This window comes from Balaenoptera borealis (assembly GCF_965194805.1).
Source record: "Balaenoptera borealis genome assembly, chromosome: 6".
Taxonomy (NCBI): domain Eukaryota; kingdom Metazoa; phylum Chordata; class Mammalia; order Artiodactyla; family Balaenopteridae; genus Balaenoptera; species Balaenoptera borealis.
The window spans coordinates 6,857,649-6,874,910 of record NC_138863.1 but is presented as its reverse complement, the minus strand read 5'-3'; the positions used below and the strand labels follow the sequence as shown (position 1 = coordinate 6,874,910).

General features: G+C 47.9%; 1 protein-coding gene across 1 annotated transcript in view; it reads left to right on the top strand.

Moving 5' to 3' along the window:
* Nucleotides 1–17,262, top strand: part of SAG (S-antigen visual arrestin) — a 38,140-nt gene that overhangs the window by 3,827 nt on the left and 17,051 nt on the right. The window contains exons 2-6 of the mRNA XM_082396665.1: nt 3,788–3,919; nt 7,951–8,011; nt 10,771–10,815; nt 12,925–13,118; nt 15,022–15,081. Coding sequence (XP_082252791.1) covers nt 3,845–3,919; nt 7,951–8,011; nt 10,771–10,815; nt 12,925–13,118; nt 15,022–15,081 — 435 coding nt within the window. The 5' untranslated portion in view covers nt 3,788–3,844. The remainder of the gene's footprint in view (nt 1–3,787; nt 3,920–7,950; nt 8,012–10,770; nt 10,816–12,924; nt 13,119–15,021; nt 15,082–17,262) is intronic.

Sequence of the window (17,262 nt, the reverse complement as noted above, 5' to 3'; positions counted from 1 at the left end):
TGCATATAGTGTGTACGATAACACACGTGTGTGCATGTATATCCACACATAGACTTGTGCGTTTGCAAAATGTGATCATACTGTATGTACCATCCTATGACCTTCTTCATTCAGTCACAATCTCTACCTTCCTAATCCAAGAATTTCCATCCTACCTGTCAGAGCTCATATGACATATTACTGATACATTATTAGACCATATTCAGATTTTCCCAACAGGCCAGAAGTGTACTATACATCCTGTTTGTCCAATTGGGACCACACAGTACATCTGGATGTTGAGTCCCTTAAGTGTCTTAATCTAATGCATCTCTTTTCTATTACACTGACTTATGAAAGAGATCAGCCACTTTCTACATTCATCTGGTAGCTCTCTTGTGGTCTCATTTAGCTATTCCTTGTATTTCCTATAACCTAGAAGTGATGTCTAAAGGCTTGGTGGATTCCGGCTGCTGCAAGGTGACACATCACATTGGTTGACACCATTTGTGATGCTAAGATTGACATTGGACTGTGGCTGATCCCCTGCTGTATAGTTTGGCTTGCACCTTGTGAAGGGTCATGATCCATATGGCATCACTTTGGTGTCATAGGAATAGCCGTTTCCCCTTCAATTCTTCCCCTAATGATTTTCACACCAATGAAGAATCCTTGTCTGAGTCAATAATGTCATCAGTATTTGAAAACTAAGTTTTACTATTGTTCAGCTATGGTGAGGTCAACAGATCTGGAGACAATTGCCATTGAAAAGATAGTTTGTTAGAGTTACCAGAAAGAGGGGGCAGGCCATGCGGGGAAGCACCAGGGCCAGTCAGGAGGTAGAAGCATCAAGGAGAAAACACGGGCGAGAGTTCTTTTGTGGTTTCCATGGGAAAGAACTGGTGAGATAGGATAAGCAGACTTAAGATTGGCTATTTACCTCAGCAGGCCCTGGAGTGCAGGGGCTGTCTCCAGTTGTCTGATACCCGGCCCCAGGGTGATTAGGGCAGGGCAGTAGTGGCTCAGAGTGTGAGAGCCCAACAAAGGAGGAAAGGAAGCCTTTGGGGTGTATGGGCTCTGAGTTGGTTGGTTTGCATATGAAAAGCAGTCATTTATTCTCTCTAGGAAAGAGCTAGCCCTGGGATGGCAGTCTCTCCAGGGTCAGCAAAGTCTCAGATGTCAAAGCATCAGAATTACAGAAAATAAAAAGGCATGATTAATACAATCAGAGTTTGTCAAATGATGTTTTTCCAATCCTATCATTCCCTTTGCATTTATTAGCTGGCATTCCTCCGTTAAAAATTTTAAAAGTTTTCTCCCTTAGAAATTAAAATTTTTCCCAACTTTAGCTATTGCCAGCCATTATACTGTTGCAATCCAGTGACTCATTGATTTGCTCAAAGTCCATTGAGGCCCTATTCTAGATCCTGGAGATGGGATAGGAACAAAACAATCATAAATCTCTACAGTCCTGGAACTTATGTTGGGGTGGGGGGGCAGACAATGAACAAGATAAATTATCTTGTATGTCAGATGCTGATAAGTGCTACAGAGAAAGGTAATGCAGAGAAGGAGGACAGAAGTGTTGGGTGAGGTGGTACACAATAGGATATAGGTGGATAGGGTGACATTGAAGTAAAGACCCAAAGGAATTAAGGGAGTGAGCCAAGTGACTATCTGTGGGAAAAGTGTTCCAGAAGAGGAAACAGTAAATGCAAAGGCCCTGAGGCAGGTTTGAAGAAAAGCAAAGAGGCCAGTGGACTGGAGCAAAGTGGGCGAGGTGGGAAGAACGGGGGGGGGGGGGGCCCAGATCATGCAGGGCCTTGCAGACATTATCCAGACTTAGGTGGGAAGCCACTGGAGTGTTTCGATAGATGCTAACACCCCAAACGTCACTTTCTGCTTAGACTGGCTTCACTCCCAGACACCAGCTCAAGTCCAGTACATATATGTGTTAGTGGCCACACCATCATATGCATTCATTCCCTGAGTATTCTGTTCTGGGCACTGGAATACAAAGATAAGGGAAACAAAACGGCATGGGTCCCTGACGTCATGGAGCCAAGAGTCATGTATGGGAATAGAGACGGCAAAATCATCTCCTGTACAAGCATCGAATGCAATAGTGCCTCCAACCTAGTCGGAGAGGTCGGGGAAGGCTCTCCTGAGGAAGTGACTCTTGAGCTGGAAACTGAAGGATGAAAAGAGTCAGGGAGGAAGGGAGAAGAGGATGGTTCCAGGCAAAAGCAAGCAGCGGGAGTGCGGTCCAGGGAGATGGGGAACGGCGGGCGGAGGCTCGAGCGTGTGGCTTTGAAGTTGCGTGCCTGTAGCTGAGAGCAAGGCGAGACGCCGAGCAGGAGGGGGACTGCTCAGGGCCTGGAAGCCCCCCCTGCAGCATGGAGAAGGATGTAGTCAGACCAGGGAAACAAAGGGGCTGGTATGGACTCGAGAGGGAGTGCTGGGGATGGGAAGACTAAGATTCTGGAGACACTGGGGGCAAATTGACAGGACTCGTGATGTAATCAATAGCACGTAGGGCAGAGGAGAGGGACATGACTAGTTTGGCTTGCATAACACCAGGGTTTATCTTGAGGCTGACATTTCTCCTTGACCTTTTTGTTTATACCCCACCCCCAAGGTTGCATTAGCTGCCTGCTGAGTTTAATCAATTTGGTTGAGCGCTTGAAAATCCCTTCTCCTGGTGATACCAGGAGTGAAGGGATAATCAGTCTATTTCCAGAACCCAAAGTAGGTTAAGATAAAATAGCTTTCATTTAGCTGTCATCCCTCCCCCAAGCCTTCCCCACTCAAGCTTGACAGCTCCTGCACTGGGAGCCCCTCTGGGCCCTTGTCTAATGCTTTGAACTGCTGAAACTACCATTTCGCCCAGCACTAATCCAGTTGCCACTCTACTCCTTAAATGGGATTTGGCTTCTAGACATTGAGACCTGGGTGTGGGCACCCTCTCCAGATTCCCTACAAATTCCCCACGCAGTCAGCCAGGGCCCGAGTGGGGGTCACCTGGTTAGACGGAGCAGGGGCTGGCTGCCTGCTCACCCCGGAGGACACAGAGACCCTCTCCTCACCTCCTGGGACCGTCCCAGCTGGTTGCGCAAGGTATGAGATCACCCACGAACAAGCCTTCTCAGAAACTCAGGGCAGGGCGCAGGGAAGAGCCAGGGCCAGGAGGACTGGCATTTTCGTTCACTCAGTCTGTCCCAGTTTCACCTTTTCTGTGTAGTTTCCGTGGACGTTGCTTGGTAAGGAACGCACTGAATTCCAGACAGCTCAGATGGCCTCTTTGTTGTGGGTAAAGCTGGGGAGTGGTGAGAGATGGCAGGAAAGGGAAAGCACTGCCTAGTATGAATTGCTGAACAGAACTTCTGGGGATTTAACGTATTTTTAAAACGATATTCATGAAGTGGTTATGCTGTGGTTTGCAGGGATTTTTTGTATTTTAATTGCCATAATATAGTGTCAAGATAGAATTTTAAATTCAATCTGGCTTAGTGTGACGATACCAAGGCTTAGCCTCAAAGTAAAACCTTCTCATTGGAATCTATCTGGACATCCTGGTGAGCGTTGCTAAGAAATGTCTGAGGCTTATCAGGAAAAATAAAACACCTTTAAAAAAAAAAAAAAAGCACACTGTAGTAAAATACAAACTAGACGAAGGCCTTATTTAGTCAAATGTGGATATTGAGGCAGGTAGAAGGAAATGTCTGATGGTTGTACAGCATCTCACGTATGGGTTTTATTCACAGAATGTTCTTGACTTTATATTTAAGATGATTTTACCTTTTCCTAGCCCTCTAAAACCTGACATAACACCCCAAGGTGGAAGAAACTGCCAGGGACAGATAACATGGAGACCAACGTGCAGGACAGTAAGTCTACACCAAACCACGTTATCTTCAAGAAGATCTCCCGGGACAAATCGGTAAGTAGTACAGAGGTGAGGGGCTTAGCAGTAATCATTTTTTTAAAGGAGCTTTTTCGAATAGACATAATCAACATCAACATCTTATGAGGTCAATGGAAGCTCTATGTCTATTTTCCATCTCTGTCTGAGATGGATGATAAATGAGATATAAATGAATGAGTAAATTGCAGAAATATAAATTCTCTCCGATCTCAACAAGACTTTAGTCCCAAGACCCTTAATTTTCTCCTAATCTCTCAGTCCCCAACCCCTCGCCTCCAGTTTTACTTCTTTTCCTAGCCTTGAACCCATGACTTAACCATTTCAAACATTGTTTGGTCAGTATCTATAACTTACTTTTTCTATCATCTCGCCTAACTGCCTGGTGAAAGCCCTGATGCTGGATCAATGCAACTCTCTACCTTCTGTCACCCACCCCAGCTGCCATGCTCTCAAACCTTGCTGGGCCTCCAGGGCCACTGGATAAGGGAGCATCTCCTGCTGCTGCCTTTCTGCCACTCTGCACTGTGGCTGCATGGCCACCAGTATCCTGGCACTCTGCGTATTCGGCAGGGATGATGCCATTGTTGGCTCCATCAGGGGCACGTTAGATAGTCTAGACATGCCCGTGAACTTCCTGGCCTGGGACACCCTATGGAGGGCCCACCTCACAGCCCCCGAGGATGGGGTCTCCTCGCTCCACTCAATGGATTCTTAGGGGCTCATAATCTAGTTCAGCACCATCCAATGCAAGCCACATATCTAATTTAAAATTTTCTAGTAGCCATGTTAAAAAAGTAAGAAGAAACAGGGAATTCATTTTAATACTATATTTTATTTAACCCAATATATCCAAAAAACTATCATTTCAACATGTAAATGATATAAAAATTATTAACGACATATTTTACCTTCATTTTCTAAGTTGTTCAAACCTGATGTGTGTTCTACATTTATAGCACGTCAGCTTGGAGTGGCCATATTCAAGTGCCGGTGGCCACCTGTAGCTAGTAGCTGTCGTATTGGACAATGTGGTTCTAGGTCATTCTTCTAGTTGACTTCTGAAGCCTATACATACTGCGCCCGAAAGAAACTCTCCGATACTTTTGCGCCTCACGAGAGAATCGGGCTTTGCTCGGACACTCCCTACCTCTCCTCTCCCTCGCTGAGGATCTCCATCATTTTCATCAAGTCCTCTGATTCTTTGGGGAGACAAGTTGGGTACCCCTCAAACTTTCATCCTCCCAACTCTCTTCCAACTTGTGTCTTTCCAGTGCACTTTATCTTGACTTCTGGCAAAAGAAGAAAGAAAACACTCCTGCTGGGCCATATCATTTTCTCACTTTTTTCTTCCTCACATCTAGATAGACATCTTTGACCTGGGAAATTTAGAACTTTTGTATATAGGAGGAAAAAATAATTCATCAATTAATGTGTCACATATTAGGATCATTTCGACGGCAAGTTTTGTCTGGCTTCAGGTGTGGTGTGCCAGGGCCCTGGGTGTGTTTCTCTGTGAGTCTCTCCACTCGTCCCTCTTTGGTGATCTTCATCCTCTGGCTGGTGGCAAGATGGCTGCCCCAGCTTCAGGTGCCTTACCCTCACTTTCTTCTAGAAGAAGGAAAAGTCTGTTGCTTCCTGGGGTCTCTTAAGGGTGAGGTGATATTTCTCCAGCAGCCCTCCAGCAGACTTCTCTCATATCTCATTGGTCAAAACTGGGTCTCACGCCCACCTTAAAGCCATCCCGAGCCAAAAGAATTGGATCTGGCCAATCAAGAATCATCCTCTGTGATGGATGTTAACTAAATTTATTGGGGTTATCGCTTCGCAATTTATACATACATCGTTATGTTGTTCACCTTAAACTTATACAATATGTCAATTATATCTCAATAAAACTGGGGAAAAAAAGGAAAAAGAATCGTCCTCTGGGGTGGTCTCCTCTTACTACACAACCACATGGGACCCTGGACACAATTGGTGACTTTTTTTCTTTTTTTTTTTTTTTTTGGCCTCACCCTGTGGCTTGTGGGATCTCACTTCCCCGCCCGATCAGGGATTGAACCCAGGCCGCGGAAGTGAAAGCCCGGAATCCTAACCACTAGGCTACCAGGGGACTCCCTATAGTTGACGACTTTTATCCAGGAAGATGGGGCACGTAGCTATGGGGTTTGCAAGCAGCGGCTGGGCTGCAGCCTCACATCATCCAGCCCCACTTCTCTACCTGCTCCTGTCTCTTCCCTCCCCTTCCAATTGCAGCAGACGAGGTGCTGTTTCTTCCATTGTGGTTCGTGCTGCTTACAGCCTGGGTCATGGTCCACCACCTTCTCAGGGTCCTCTACCATCAGCCTCCCTCCGGGGCTATGTGCAGCCTCTCCCTCTCTACCAGTACTTGGCCTGAGCATGACAACAAGTACCCACCTCATGCATCTTAAAAACAGCAACAACAGCAAGAAGAACAACAAACTCCCTCTTGACCCCGTCCCCTTTCTAGCTCTCCTTCCTTCACAGCCAAAGCTTGAAAAAGAAGACATGCGCTCTCCACCTACCTTCTCCCCTCCCGTTCACTCTCAGTCCTCCCTCCTCCCGACCACGATCAGCTTTCCCCTTGCCAATCCCTTCTCCACTTTGCTGCCAATGCAACCAAAGTCTCAGTGTTCTCCTCTATAACATGGGCTTAATCCCTAGCTCAAAGAGTAGTTGTGAGGATTAAATGAAATAATGTAGTCGGTGTACTTAGCTTGGCGCCTGGTACATGACAAGCACTACATGCCGTTTAATTGCAAGCCTTTCATCCTGCTTCAAAGGCTTCCACGTCCTCCTAGATTCTTTAGGGTCTGGTCCTATAAGACCCTTTCTGGCATCAGCTTGCATGCCCATTTGGAGGCCATTCACCCGCAGATGAAACCATTGGCAGTTCCAGAAGCATTCTCTTGGCTCTGGGCTTCGTGCACACTGAATTTTTTTGCCCAGAAAGCATCCTTTCACCATCTAACTCCCCGCCCCCAACCCGATCACCTGGCTGTGCTGTCCTTCAGGTGCTTCAACATCGATAACACAAATAACCTGGAAGCCACAGAGATCCACTCCAGGATACTGCTATGAGGGGGTAGATACAGGAGATGATACAATGCCAACAAAAATTATTTTGAGCATTCTTGGAAATAAAAATATGAGTTTCAGAGGCTTAGGGAAGAAGGAGGCTAGCCAGGGTCCGTGTACTCACTCATCGGTGTACTTAGCAAAGGTTGATTTAATTCCTGTATGTACCGGATACTATACTAGATACTGTGATGGCTGAAAGATGAATAAGAGAATTCTTACCATCACGGCAGTCGCAGTGCTGTGGGTTAAAGTGGTGAGCGGTGGTGAACCCAACCCATACTCTCCCGCAAAGGGGGTTGGGAAAGAGACCTTTGCTGCCAGGGGCATTGAAACAGACAGGACAAGGACTGAGACATGGTCATCTCTTCCCATCCGGGACCCCTTCCCCCCTTCTTCAGGGCAGGCGTTCAGGGTTATCTGTATAGATGCTCACCTGAGAGGATTTCAGGGACTCCAGAACATCTGCCTCTTCATCAGAAATTCTTCTAACAAGGAGGAGAAACCTTTCATTCACAGCTAGAGATAAAAGGCTTAACATGCAAATAGCTGACAGAGGCCTCATATGCATAGGCATAACTTTCCACTAAAGTATCATCAATGAATTCAACAAATTTACCTGGTTGATATCAGACCTGGGCTTGATGGGAAAAGGTGGGGAGAACAGGGAACCGTCCAAGGGGTGGGAAGAATTCCTTGGAGCACTTTATGAGGTTGAGGAAAGATCACAGCTTGCCTGCAATCCACTATGTCCGCCGACAGCCAAGCAGGGAGAGAGGAGGTGGTGGGCAAGCTGCAGAGTCAGGCCTCTCCTCTTCTCAGGACTGGTCAAAATGTTTCGGCTGTTGCTAACTTTTATTTATTTTTTTATTGGTTGCTACTGATTTTTAACATGAATACCTTAGTGTTCTTTGGCCATTTAGAATCCATACCTGTTCTTCCCACAGGTGACCATCTACTTGGGGAAGAGAGACTATATAGACCATGTTGACCAAGTAGAGCCTGTGGGTAAGTTGAGTTTGGGGTGAGTTTTTTTTTTTAATTAATTTATTTATTTATTGGTCGTGCTGTGCGGCATGCGGGATCTTAGTTCCCTGACCAGGGATCGAACCCGTGCCCCCTGCAGTGGAAGAGCGGTGTCTTAACCACTGGACAGCTGTGGAAGTCTCCTGGGGTGAGATTTTAATGCTGGTTTTCCTTTAAGTCATCAGACAACCACTGGTTTTGTGTTTTTTAAGTTGGCTTCGTTAATAATCTAATCAAAGAAATGCAAATTAAAACATCATCAAGGTGCCACTGGCAGATTGGAGACAATTTAAAATGAGACAAAGGACTAATTTCTAGATAAAGAACATTCAAAACTCACCAGTTTAAAAAAAAATCCAATTAGAAAATAGACAAACAACATGAAAAGGCATTTCATTAAAGAAAATATATGGGTGGCAAATGAGCACATAGAAGAATGTTCAACAACAAAAAAAAAAAAAAAAAAAAGGAAAAGAAAAATGTTCAGGACTTCCCTGGTGGCGCAGTAGTTAAGAATCCACCTGTCAATGCAGGGGACACGGGTTCAAGCCCTGGTCCGGGAAGATCCCACATGCCGCGGAGCAACTAAGCCCGTGTGCCACAACTACTGAGCCTGTGCTCGAAGGCCCGCGAACCACAACTACTGAAGCCTGCACGCCTAGAGCCCGTGCTCCGCAGCAAGGGAAGCCACAGCAATGAGAAGCCCGTGCACTGCAATGAAGAGTAGCCCCCGCTCGCCACAACTAGAGAAAGCCCGTGGGCAGCAGCGAAAACCCAACGCAGCCAAAGAAAAAAAAAAAGACCTGATTTCATTTCTAAAAAAAAAAAGGAAAAAAAAAAAGTTCAACATTAGTCGTTAGGGAAATGCAAATTAAAACCACAATGAGATATCATTATATGCCTGTCAGAATGGCTAAAATTAAAAATAATGACCATACCAAATGCTGGCAAGGATGTAGAGAAACTGCCTCACTCATACATTGCTGGTGGGAATGGGAATGTAAAATGGAACAGCCACTCTGGAAAACAGTTTGGCAGTTTCTTTAAAAGCTAAACATACACTTCTCATATGACCCAGCAGTTGCATTTCTGGACATTTATCCCAGAGAAATGAAAACTTATGTCCACACAAAACTTGTACATGATTGTTCACAGCAGCTTTGTTTGTAATAGCTCCAAACTGGAAAGAACATAAATGTCTCTCAACAGGTGAATAAGATTAACCAATCTGGGGCACATCCATGCCTTGGAACACTACTCAGCAGTGAAAAAGATTGAAATACCAATCCATGCAACAGCTTGTGGGTCTCAAGGACACTGTGATGAGTGGAAAAAGCTAATCTCAAGAGGCCATATACTGTATGATTCCATTTATATAACATCTTAGAGATGATGATGTTATAGAAAAGGGAAACTGAATAGTGGTTGCTGAGGGCTAAGGATGGTGGGGAGAGGCAGCTGGGTGTGACTACAAAGGGATAGCCCAAGAGGGAGATCTTTATGGTGAGGGAACAGTTCTGTATCCAGGTTGCAGTGGTGGTTACACAAATCTCCATGTGATAATATGACTTAGAACCATACACACATTGTACCCATGTCCACCTCCTGGTTTTGAGATTGTACTGTAATTATCTAAGATGTAACCATTGGAAGAAACTGGATAAAGGATACCTGGGGACCTCTCTGTACTATCTTTGTAAATTCCCGTGAATCTATAATTACTTCAACTCAAATTGTTCTTTTTTTAAAAAAAGAGTGTGAAAGACTGGCATTTTTAGGCACTAGGATGAGAATGTCCTTCAGCAAAACACTTTCTAGAAGGTCGTTTGGCATTATGTTATCGAAAGCCAAATTCAATTCTACCGTGGATAGAGATTTATCTATAAGGATGTTCATTGCAATATTAATTATAATGGGGAAAATCAGAAACATCCTAAATGCCCTAACAAGAGGGGGTTGATTAAATAATTTATGGTACACCTGTTCAATGGAGCAAATGTGTGGCCATTAAAATGATTAGTACATGGGACTTCACTGGCGGCGTAGTGGTTAAGAATCCACCTGCCAATGCAGGGGACACAGGTTCGATCCCTGGTTCGGGAAGATCTCACATGCCACGGAGCAACTAAGCCCGTGTGCCACAAATACTGAGCCTGTGCTCTAGAGCCCGCGAGCCACAACTACTGAGCCCACGTGCTGCAACTCCTGAAGCCCACGCGCCTAGAGCCCGTGCTGCGCAACAAGAGAAGCCACAGCAATAAGAAGCCCACGCACCACAACGAAGTATAGCTCCCGCTCGCTGCAACTAGAGAAAGCCTGCGCACAGCAATGAAGACCCAACGCAGCCAAAAATCAATCAATGAAATTTAAAAAAAAGATTAGTACATATTATATGTGTGTGTGTATGTATGAACAGTATGAATATGTGTTTGCAATATATAGCTGAATGAGGAAAGCAGTTAACAATATGTATAGTAGGAGCTCATTTTTTTAGTAAAAAAACATTCATATAAATTTACATACATCTGGAAAATCGTTCTGTACCGATATCTTGACAATGGGTATCTCTGGGTATCTCAAGTGGAGGTGACTTTGTTTTCTCTTTGCTTAGCTTCCCTTTCTAGTTTTCCTGTAATGAACATGGATTACATGTGATATATATATGTATACACACACACTTCAAGAAGCTTCCAGTCTCTTTCACGTCCTCCGCCCTCACTCTCCTCTCTCTTTTGGTTTAGATGGTGTCGTGCTGGTGGATCCTGAGCTTGTGAAGGGAAAGAGAGGTGAGGCAGAGCTCCTTGTCCTCCGGGGAGCGGTGGTCTGGCTGCGGGAAGGGGGCGTGTGTGTGCAAGGAGGGGCAGGGAAGCTCTTGCACACCCATTCTCTCTGCCCGGCCCTTTCACCCACATTCCCTCGTACAATCCTCGGGACACGGGCCCTGTTCCCACCAGAGCTCAGTGTCCGCATCTTCCAGATGGAGGTGAAGACTCGGGGAAGCCACTTGTCCGAGGTGGCAGGATAAGGAATGGCAGACAGAGCCCGAAGCCCCGGTCTGCCGGCTCCACGGACTGCATGCTTGCCCCGTGTCATGTCGTTCTATGGCAGGGCAGACTCAAGAGGGCTCCTTTCTGGGTTTATCCGAAAAGCAGGGAATTGAGGCTGCGGGAAGGCAGAGTTTTTATGCTGAGCCTGGTGTTCTGGACCACGGCAGCACAGCCCCCTCAAAGATATCTGGCAGTTGCGACGTGTGGCAAGCAATTTGGTACTAATAACAGTTGTGTAGGGAGTTCCCTGTCGGTCGAGTGGTTAGGACTCGGCACTCTCACTGCCGGGGGCCCTGGGTTTGATCCCTCGTCGTCGGGGAACTAAAATCCCATAAGCCGTGCCATGTGGCGTGTCAAAAACAAACAAACAAAAACCAGTCGTGTAAACTAAATTAGAACCAAGCTATCCTTATGATAATGTCACTGACTCAGTTCCATTCTAAATATACCTTTTAGAGCGGTAGCTACCAGCAACCAACAAGGAATTGTTCCTAACCCTGGATGTGCCCATGGAGTATGTCAGATGTAGGGCCCACAGCATCCAGGGGACGTGGCAGAAACAGGCTGAAAATCGCCCCCCTCTGCTGTCTCCAGCTTCCTCCTGGGTGCCCTGCTCCTCTCTTACACCAGGCGGAGCCCCGTTCTAGCGCCCAAAGCCCATGCCCTTGGCCAGGAACGCGCTGCCTGGAGAGAGAGGCGTAAAACCGGGTCATCTCTGGGCACCTTCCTCTTACAAACGTTGAATGAGGGATAAGCAAGGGATCAGTGGCTCTTCTGAGCTTAGCGCCGAGGGGCAATTACTCTTGAGGCAGACACAGACAAAATCCTCAACCAACGGCTACCAAGGACTTGGAGGGACCACTTCGTGTGGTTTTATTTACCACATTAACGACAGTTGTAAACAGTCCATCCTCAAAACATGTGTAGTTTCATATAATTCTTTTGGTCCACTGGGGGCACAATTTACATCTGTTTAACCACAGTGAATTTTCAGAAGCACTGATTGATTTAGAGAAAAAGCTCAGTTAAGTTTCTGAGCAGTGTGAAAAGCAGGTTTCCTCTCGGAGTTGGTCTCACCTCTCCACCTGGTCCCTGAGCCCCTGCTCAGTTCCCTCGGGGCCCCGTCCAGCTCAGGCACTCGTCTGTTTTGTTCCCTAGCACGGTTTCCCTCTGCTTTTCTTTTTTTTTAATTAATTTATTTATTTTGGGCTGTGTTGGGTCCTCGTTGCTGCGCGCGCGCTTTCTCTCTAGTTGCGACGAGCAGGGGCTGCTCTTTGTTGCAGTGCGTGGGCTTCTCATTGCGGTGGCTTCTCTTGTTTCAGGGCACAGGCTCTAGGCGCACGGGCTTCAGTAGTTGTGGCTCGCGGGCTTAGTTGCTCCACGGTGTGTGGGATATTCCCGGACCAGGGCTCGAACCCGTGTCCCCTGCATTGGCAGGAAGATTGTTAACCACTGTGCCACCAGGGAAGCCCTTCCTCTGCTTCTTACCTTCGCTCTCAACTCCATCCAGACCTTCCGCCCTCAGAACCCAAGCGACCTCACACGGTTTAAAAGCCTCCTGAGGTCACTGAGCTGGTACATCAAGAGGAGAGGGTGGGAGGATGAGAGAAACAGTAGAGTCAGGAGGCTAAATAACGTGGCTCATGGGAGGAGCCTCCCAGCACTCAGACACGGCCCTTTCAAGTAATTCACGCAAGCCAGGGGGAGGGGCCAGCTGGGTAGTAAGGTTCTCAGGTCCTTACTGAGATGCTGAAGGTGGGATGTTGAGACCGGTAGGCAGTGTCAGCCCAGGCAGGGGCGCCAAGCCCGCCAACGGGGCAAGCCTACCGCCTCTTGTCTCCCCTCCAGTGTACGTCTCTCTGACCTGCGCCTTCCGGTACGGCCGGGAAGACATCGATGTGATCGGCCTGAAGTTCCGCAGGGACCTGTACTTCTCCCAGGTCCAGCTGTTCCCTCCTGTGGGGGCCTCGGGAACCCTCACGAAGCTACAGGAGAGCCTGATCAAGAAGCTAGGGGACCACACGTACCCCTTCCTGCTCACGGTGGGTGACGACTCGACCCTCCACTTCCTTGCACCGCTTCCTTCACCCACAGCACCTTATGATGGGACCAGCAGCGAAGGCAAGGGGCCAGAGTAATGACTTCACATTTGCGGGCCTGCAAATTGCACCCTTGGAGGAAATTCTAGATTGCACGGGCTGTGATTGTCCTTTTTTAAGTCCTTGAAAACAGCCTCCCGGCCTTTGAAGGCACTGTTTCAACCTACGGTTTAAATATTTCCCTGCATCTGACCACCTAATTATACGTGCATGTTATGCCTTCACTTGCTCGGCTATAAAAAGAAAGAAGTGCCCCTCGGTTGCCTCGAGGAGTTTCTAAGCAGGAAAGAGTTCCCTGCCAGACAGGAGATCTTAGTGAAATGAGTCGTCCTCTGTAGCCTTGACCACAGCTTGGTGGGTCACTGTAGAGAAATCCCTTCGCCCCCCTCGTGGCCTGAGTCTCCCCTGATGGAACCTGGCTACCACAGGGCCAGCGTTCCTGCCTCTGAAGACTTGGGCCTGAGTCACTGTCCGGGTAGCCGCTGTCACCCTCTTCGCTAGCATGTTTACGGGTCTTAAGATTATATATTCCTCCGAAGTTATATGGTTCAGGCTTAAAAAGGCAGGAAATTCTGACACAAGCTACAACATGAATGAACCTTGAAAACATTATGCTAAGTGAAATAAGCCAGCCACATAAGGACAAATACTCTGCGATTTCACTTATATGAGGGACCCAGAGGAGTTAAATTCGTAGAGACAGAAAGTAGACTGGTGGTCTCCAGGGAATGGGGGAGGATGGAATTGGGGGATTAATGTTTAATGGGTATAGAGCTTCAGTTTGGGATGATGAAAAAGTTCTGGAAATGGGTGGTGGAGATCATTGCAGGACAATGGGAATGTGCTCAATGCCACTGAACTGTACACTTAAAATAGTAAGTTTTATGTTAGGGATATATATATATATATATTTGTGTTTTTGGCCATGCTATGCAACATGTGGGATGCGGGATCTTAGTTCCCTGACCAGGGATGGAACCTGTGCCCCCTGCATTGGGAGCATGGAGTCTTAACCACTGGACCACCAGGGAAGTCCCTATGTTAGCTATATTTTATAACAGCTTTAAAAAAAATCACTTACAGTTTTGTGGTCCTGGGTGCTCCCATGCAGTGGGACTGGGAGTTTGAAGTGACAGAACCTTTTGGAGATAACATGTCAACATGTATCAAGACCTTAAACACATGATTTCTACCTGACCATTCCCTTTCTAAGGGTGTAGCCTATGGAGTGAATGGCCTAAAACTGTGCTAAGGTGGCTGAAGGATGTTTATGCAGCCCTGGTGACAATGGCAACAAAGTAAAGGCCACTTGGTGGAGGGCAGCCAACAAAGGAAACTGGCTGAATTAAATGTGGTGTCACGGGGGAATTCCCTGGTGGTCCAGTGTTTAGGACTCTGTGCTCTCACTGCCGAGGGTCCAGGTTCAATCCCTGGTTGGGGAACTAAGATCCCGGCAAGCCATGCGGCATGGCCAAAAAAAAAAAAAAGTGGTGTTACTGGAGCCTTAACAATGGTGGCGCAGAACTACATCTCCCAGCGTGGAAAATGGTCACGCTTCTCCTGAGCAGGGTTAGGGTCAGTGATGGGAGCAAACTAGACGGCAGGACGCGTGCATCACTTGTCTCATTTCTGTAAAACTACACAGGCACATACGTGTTTGTGTGTGAGGGTGACATGGGACACTCGGGAGGTTGTGTTCACGCCACTCCAGGTGTTGGGAACACACGTGGATACGTTTTCCTTTTTCTTGCTCCACATCTTCATTTTTCAATTTTTCTATGATGAAGGTAGAATACACGTGGAATAACATTCTCTGAAAGAAATGATCTGTTGTTTCTTTCCACAGTTTCCTGACTACTTGCCCTGTTCGGTGATGCTACAGCCAGCTCCACAAGATGTGGACAAGGTTGGTTCCAGAAGAAATGCCAAGGATTCATTCATTCCTTCAAAAGACTTTTTTTTTGGCTGCGTTGGGTCTTCGTTGCTGCGTGCAGGCTTTCTCTAGTTGTGACGAGCAGGGGCTACTCTTCGTTGGAGTGTGTGGGCTTCTCATTATGGTGGCTTCTCTTGTTGTGGAGCACGGGATCTAGGCGCACAGGCTTCAGTAGCTGTGGCACGCAGGCTCAGTAATTGTGGCACGTGGGCTCAGTAGTTGTGGCGCACGGGCTTTTACTGTGGGAAATTGCAGACATATGCAAAAGCAGAGAGACAGTATAACGAGCGTATCACTTGTCTTCAGCAATTCCTAACCATGAGCAGCCCTGTGAGCAAAATAGTAGGTCTCTCCCCTCGTGGGTCTCACTTGGGGAGAGAAACAGACGAAAACCAAATAGCAAGTCCCTATGCGGCCCATCCATGGAGAACAAGAGGCTCGGGAGAGCTAAGGGAGGACCTGGTGGTGCTTGTCCGGGGAGCTTAAGGAAGGCCTCTCTGACAGGGCAAAGGAGGAGCCACTCCACCCTCGGGAGAGCCATCCAGGTGGGGGGGGGGGGGCCGCACCATGCATAACGGGTTCTGGGGGCAGCCAGCAGGCTGCTTGTGCAGCAGGAGGAGCTGGGTGAATGGTGGGGGCAGGGCTGAGGGGTGTGGGGAGGTGCGGCCAGGTCATGAAGGGCCTCGTACACCGTTGCGAGGACCGGGACTTTCTCTGAGTGAGATGGGAGCCACTGGCGGGCTTTGCACAGTAGGTTCTTTTTTTTTTTTTTAAATTTTTATTGGAGTATCGGTGATTTACAATGTGTTAGTTTCTGCTGTACTGCAAAGTGAATCAGTTATCCATATACATATATCCATTACAGAGTACTGAGTAGAGTTCCCTGTGCTGTACAGTAGGTCCTTATTAGTTATTTATTTTATATACAGTAGTGTGTATATGTCAGTCCCAATCTCCCGATTTATCCCTCCCCCACACACACAGAGGGTTCTGACTTGGGTTTGTAGAGGATCCCTCTGGCCACTGAGCTGAGAGTGGGGTTGAGCTCTGAAAGGCGAGAAGCAAAGGGGCCGTGTGTGCAAGAGAGCTGTGACCCTGGTGGACTGGGGACTCTAGGCAAGGAGGGAGGGCAGTGCGGACACGAGGAGAGAAGGAAAGGTGCTGGGACCCAGGGACTACAGGCCTGAGGGAGTCACGAGGGAGGGAGCTGGAAAATAAAAAGACAGCAAATGAGGGCGGAGAGTGGCAGATCCGTACCTGGATTACCGTGGGTCCAGGGCCATGATTTTCGGCTTGAGGGTCCTACCCCATTGGTGGTTTGTGAAATCGGTGCGGTGGATCCGAGATGGCATTGAAGAAAGAAAATGGAATGGTGTGAAGTGGAACAGCATGGGAGCTCAGAGCACATCGCACACAGCACAGATAAGTGCTAGTTCACGAACATTGCTTCACGCGCGAGCGTCTGTTTACCGGGCCTCGCAGTGAACTTTCCTTCTTACCGTGGGCGGTGGCCTGAAACCTTTGAAAGCCACCAGGCCAGGAAAACGGGTGTGGGCGGCAAGGTGGAGGAGGCCACTCGATCAGAGTGGGGGACACTGTACCAGCCAGAGGGCCACCCTTCCCTCTGTCCCCGGGGAGGAGACATCAGTGCAGCAGGGGCCCTGGGGGCCTCACAGCTGAGGAGGCCTGTGAGCTGGGCTAGGAGAACACATGGGAGTTGGTCAGTATAAAAGGAGAGAGAGGCGTCAAGCGTTTCAGAAGGAAGGAATAGCACATGCCCAGGGTAGACAGGTGGAAGGGCTTGGCTTGTGCAGGGAGCAGCGGGAGGTGGGAGTGGAGGGGGGGTGAGCAGAGAGGGGGGTGAGCAGAGAGGAGGCGGGGCTAAGAACTCCAGGTGCTGGAGGGTAATGATGTGTATTTATTTTCAACCCAGGTTTTAGAGTTGTTGCGATTCCACAGTTTTGCAGAACCAGTAAGACTGTGGCTTATGTGCTACTGTCACTCTGTGGGCAGCTGGTGGAGGGCCCATCCCCGCCTCTGTGCCCTTACCCCTGCCCCGCCCACCCCGTGTTAACACAACAGAGGAGCGAGGTCACGGGGGATTCACTCTGGGGCTGGGGGCCGAAGGGGCCCGCAGATGCATTTGTTCCACCC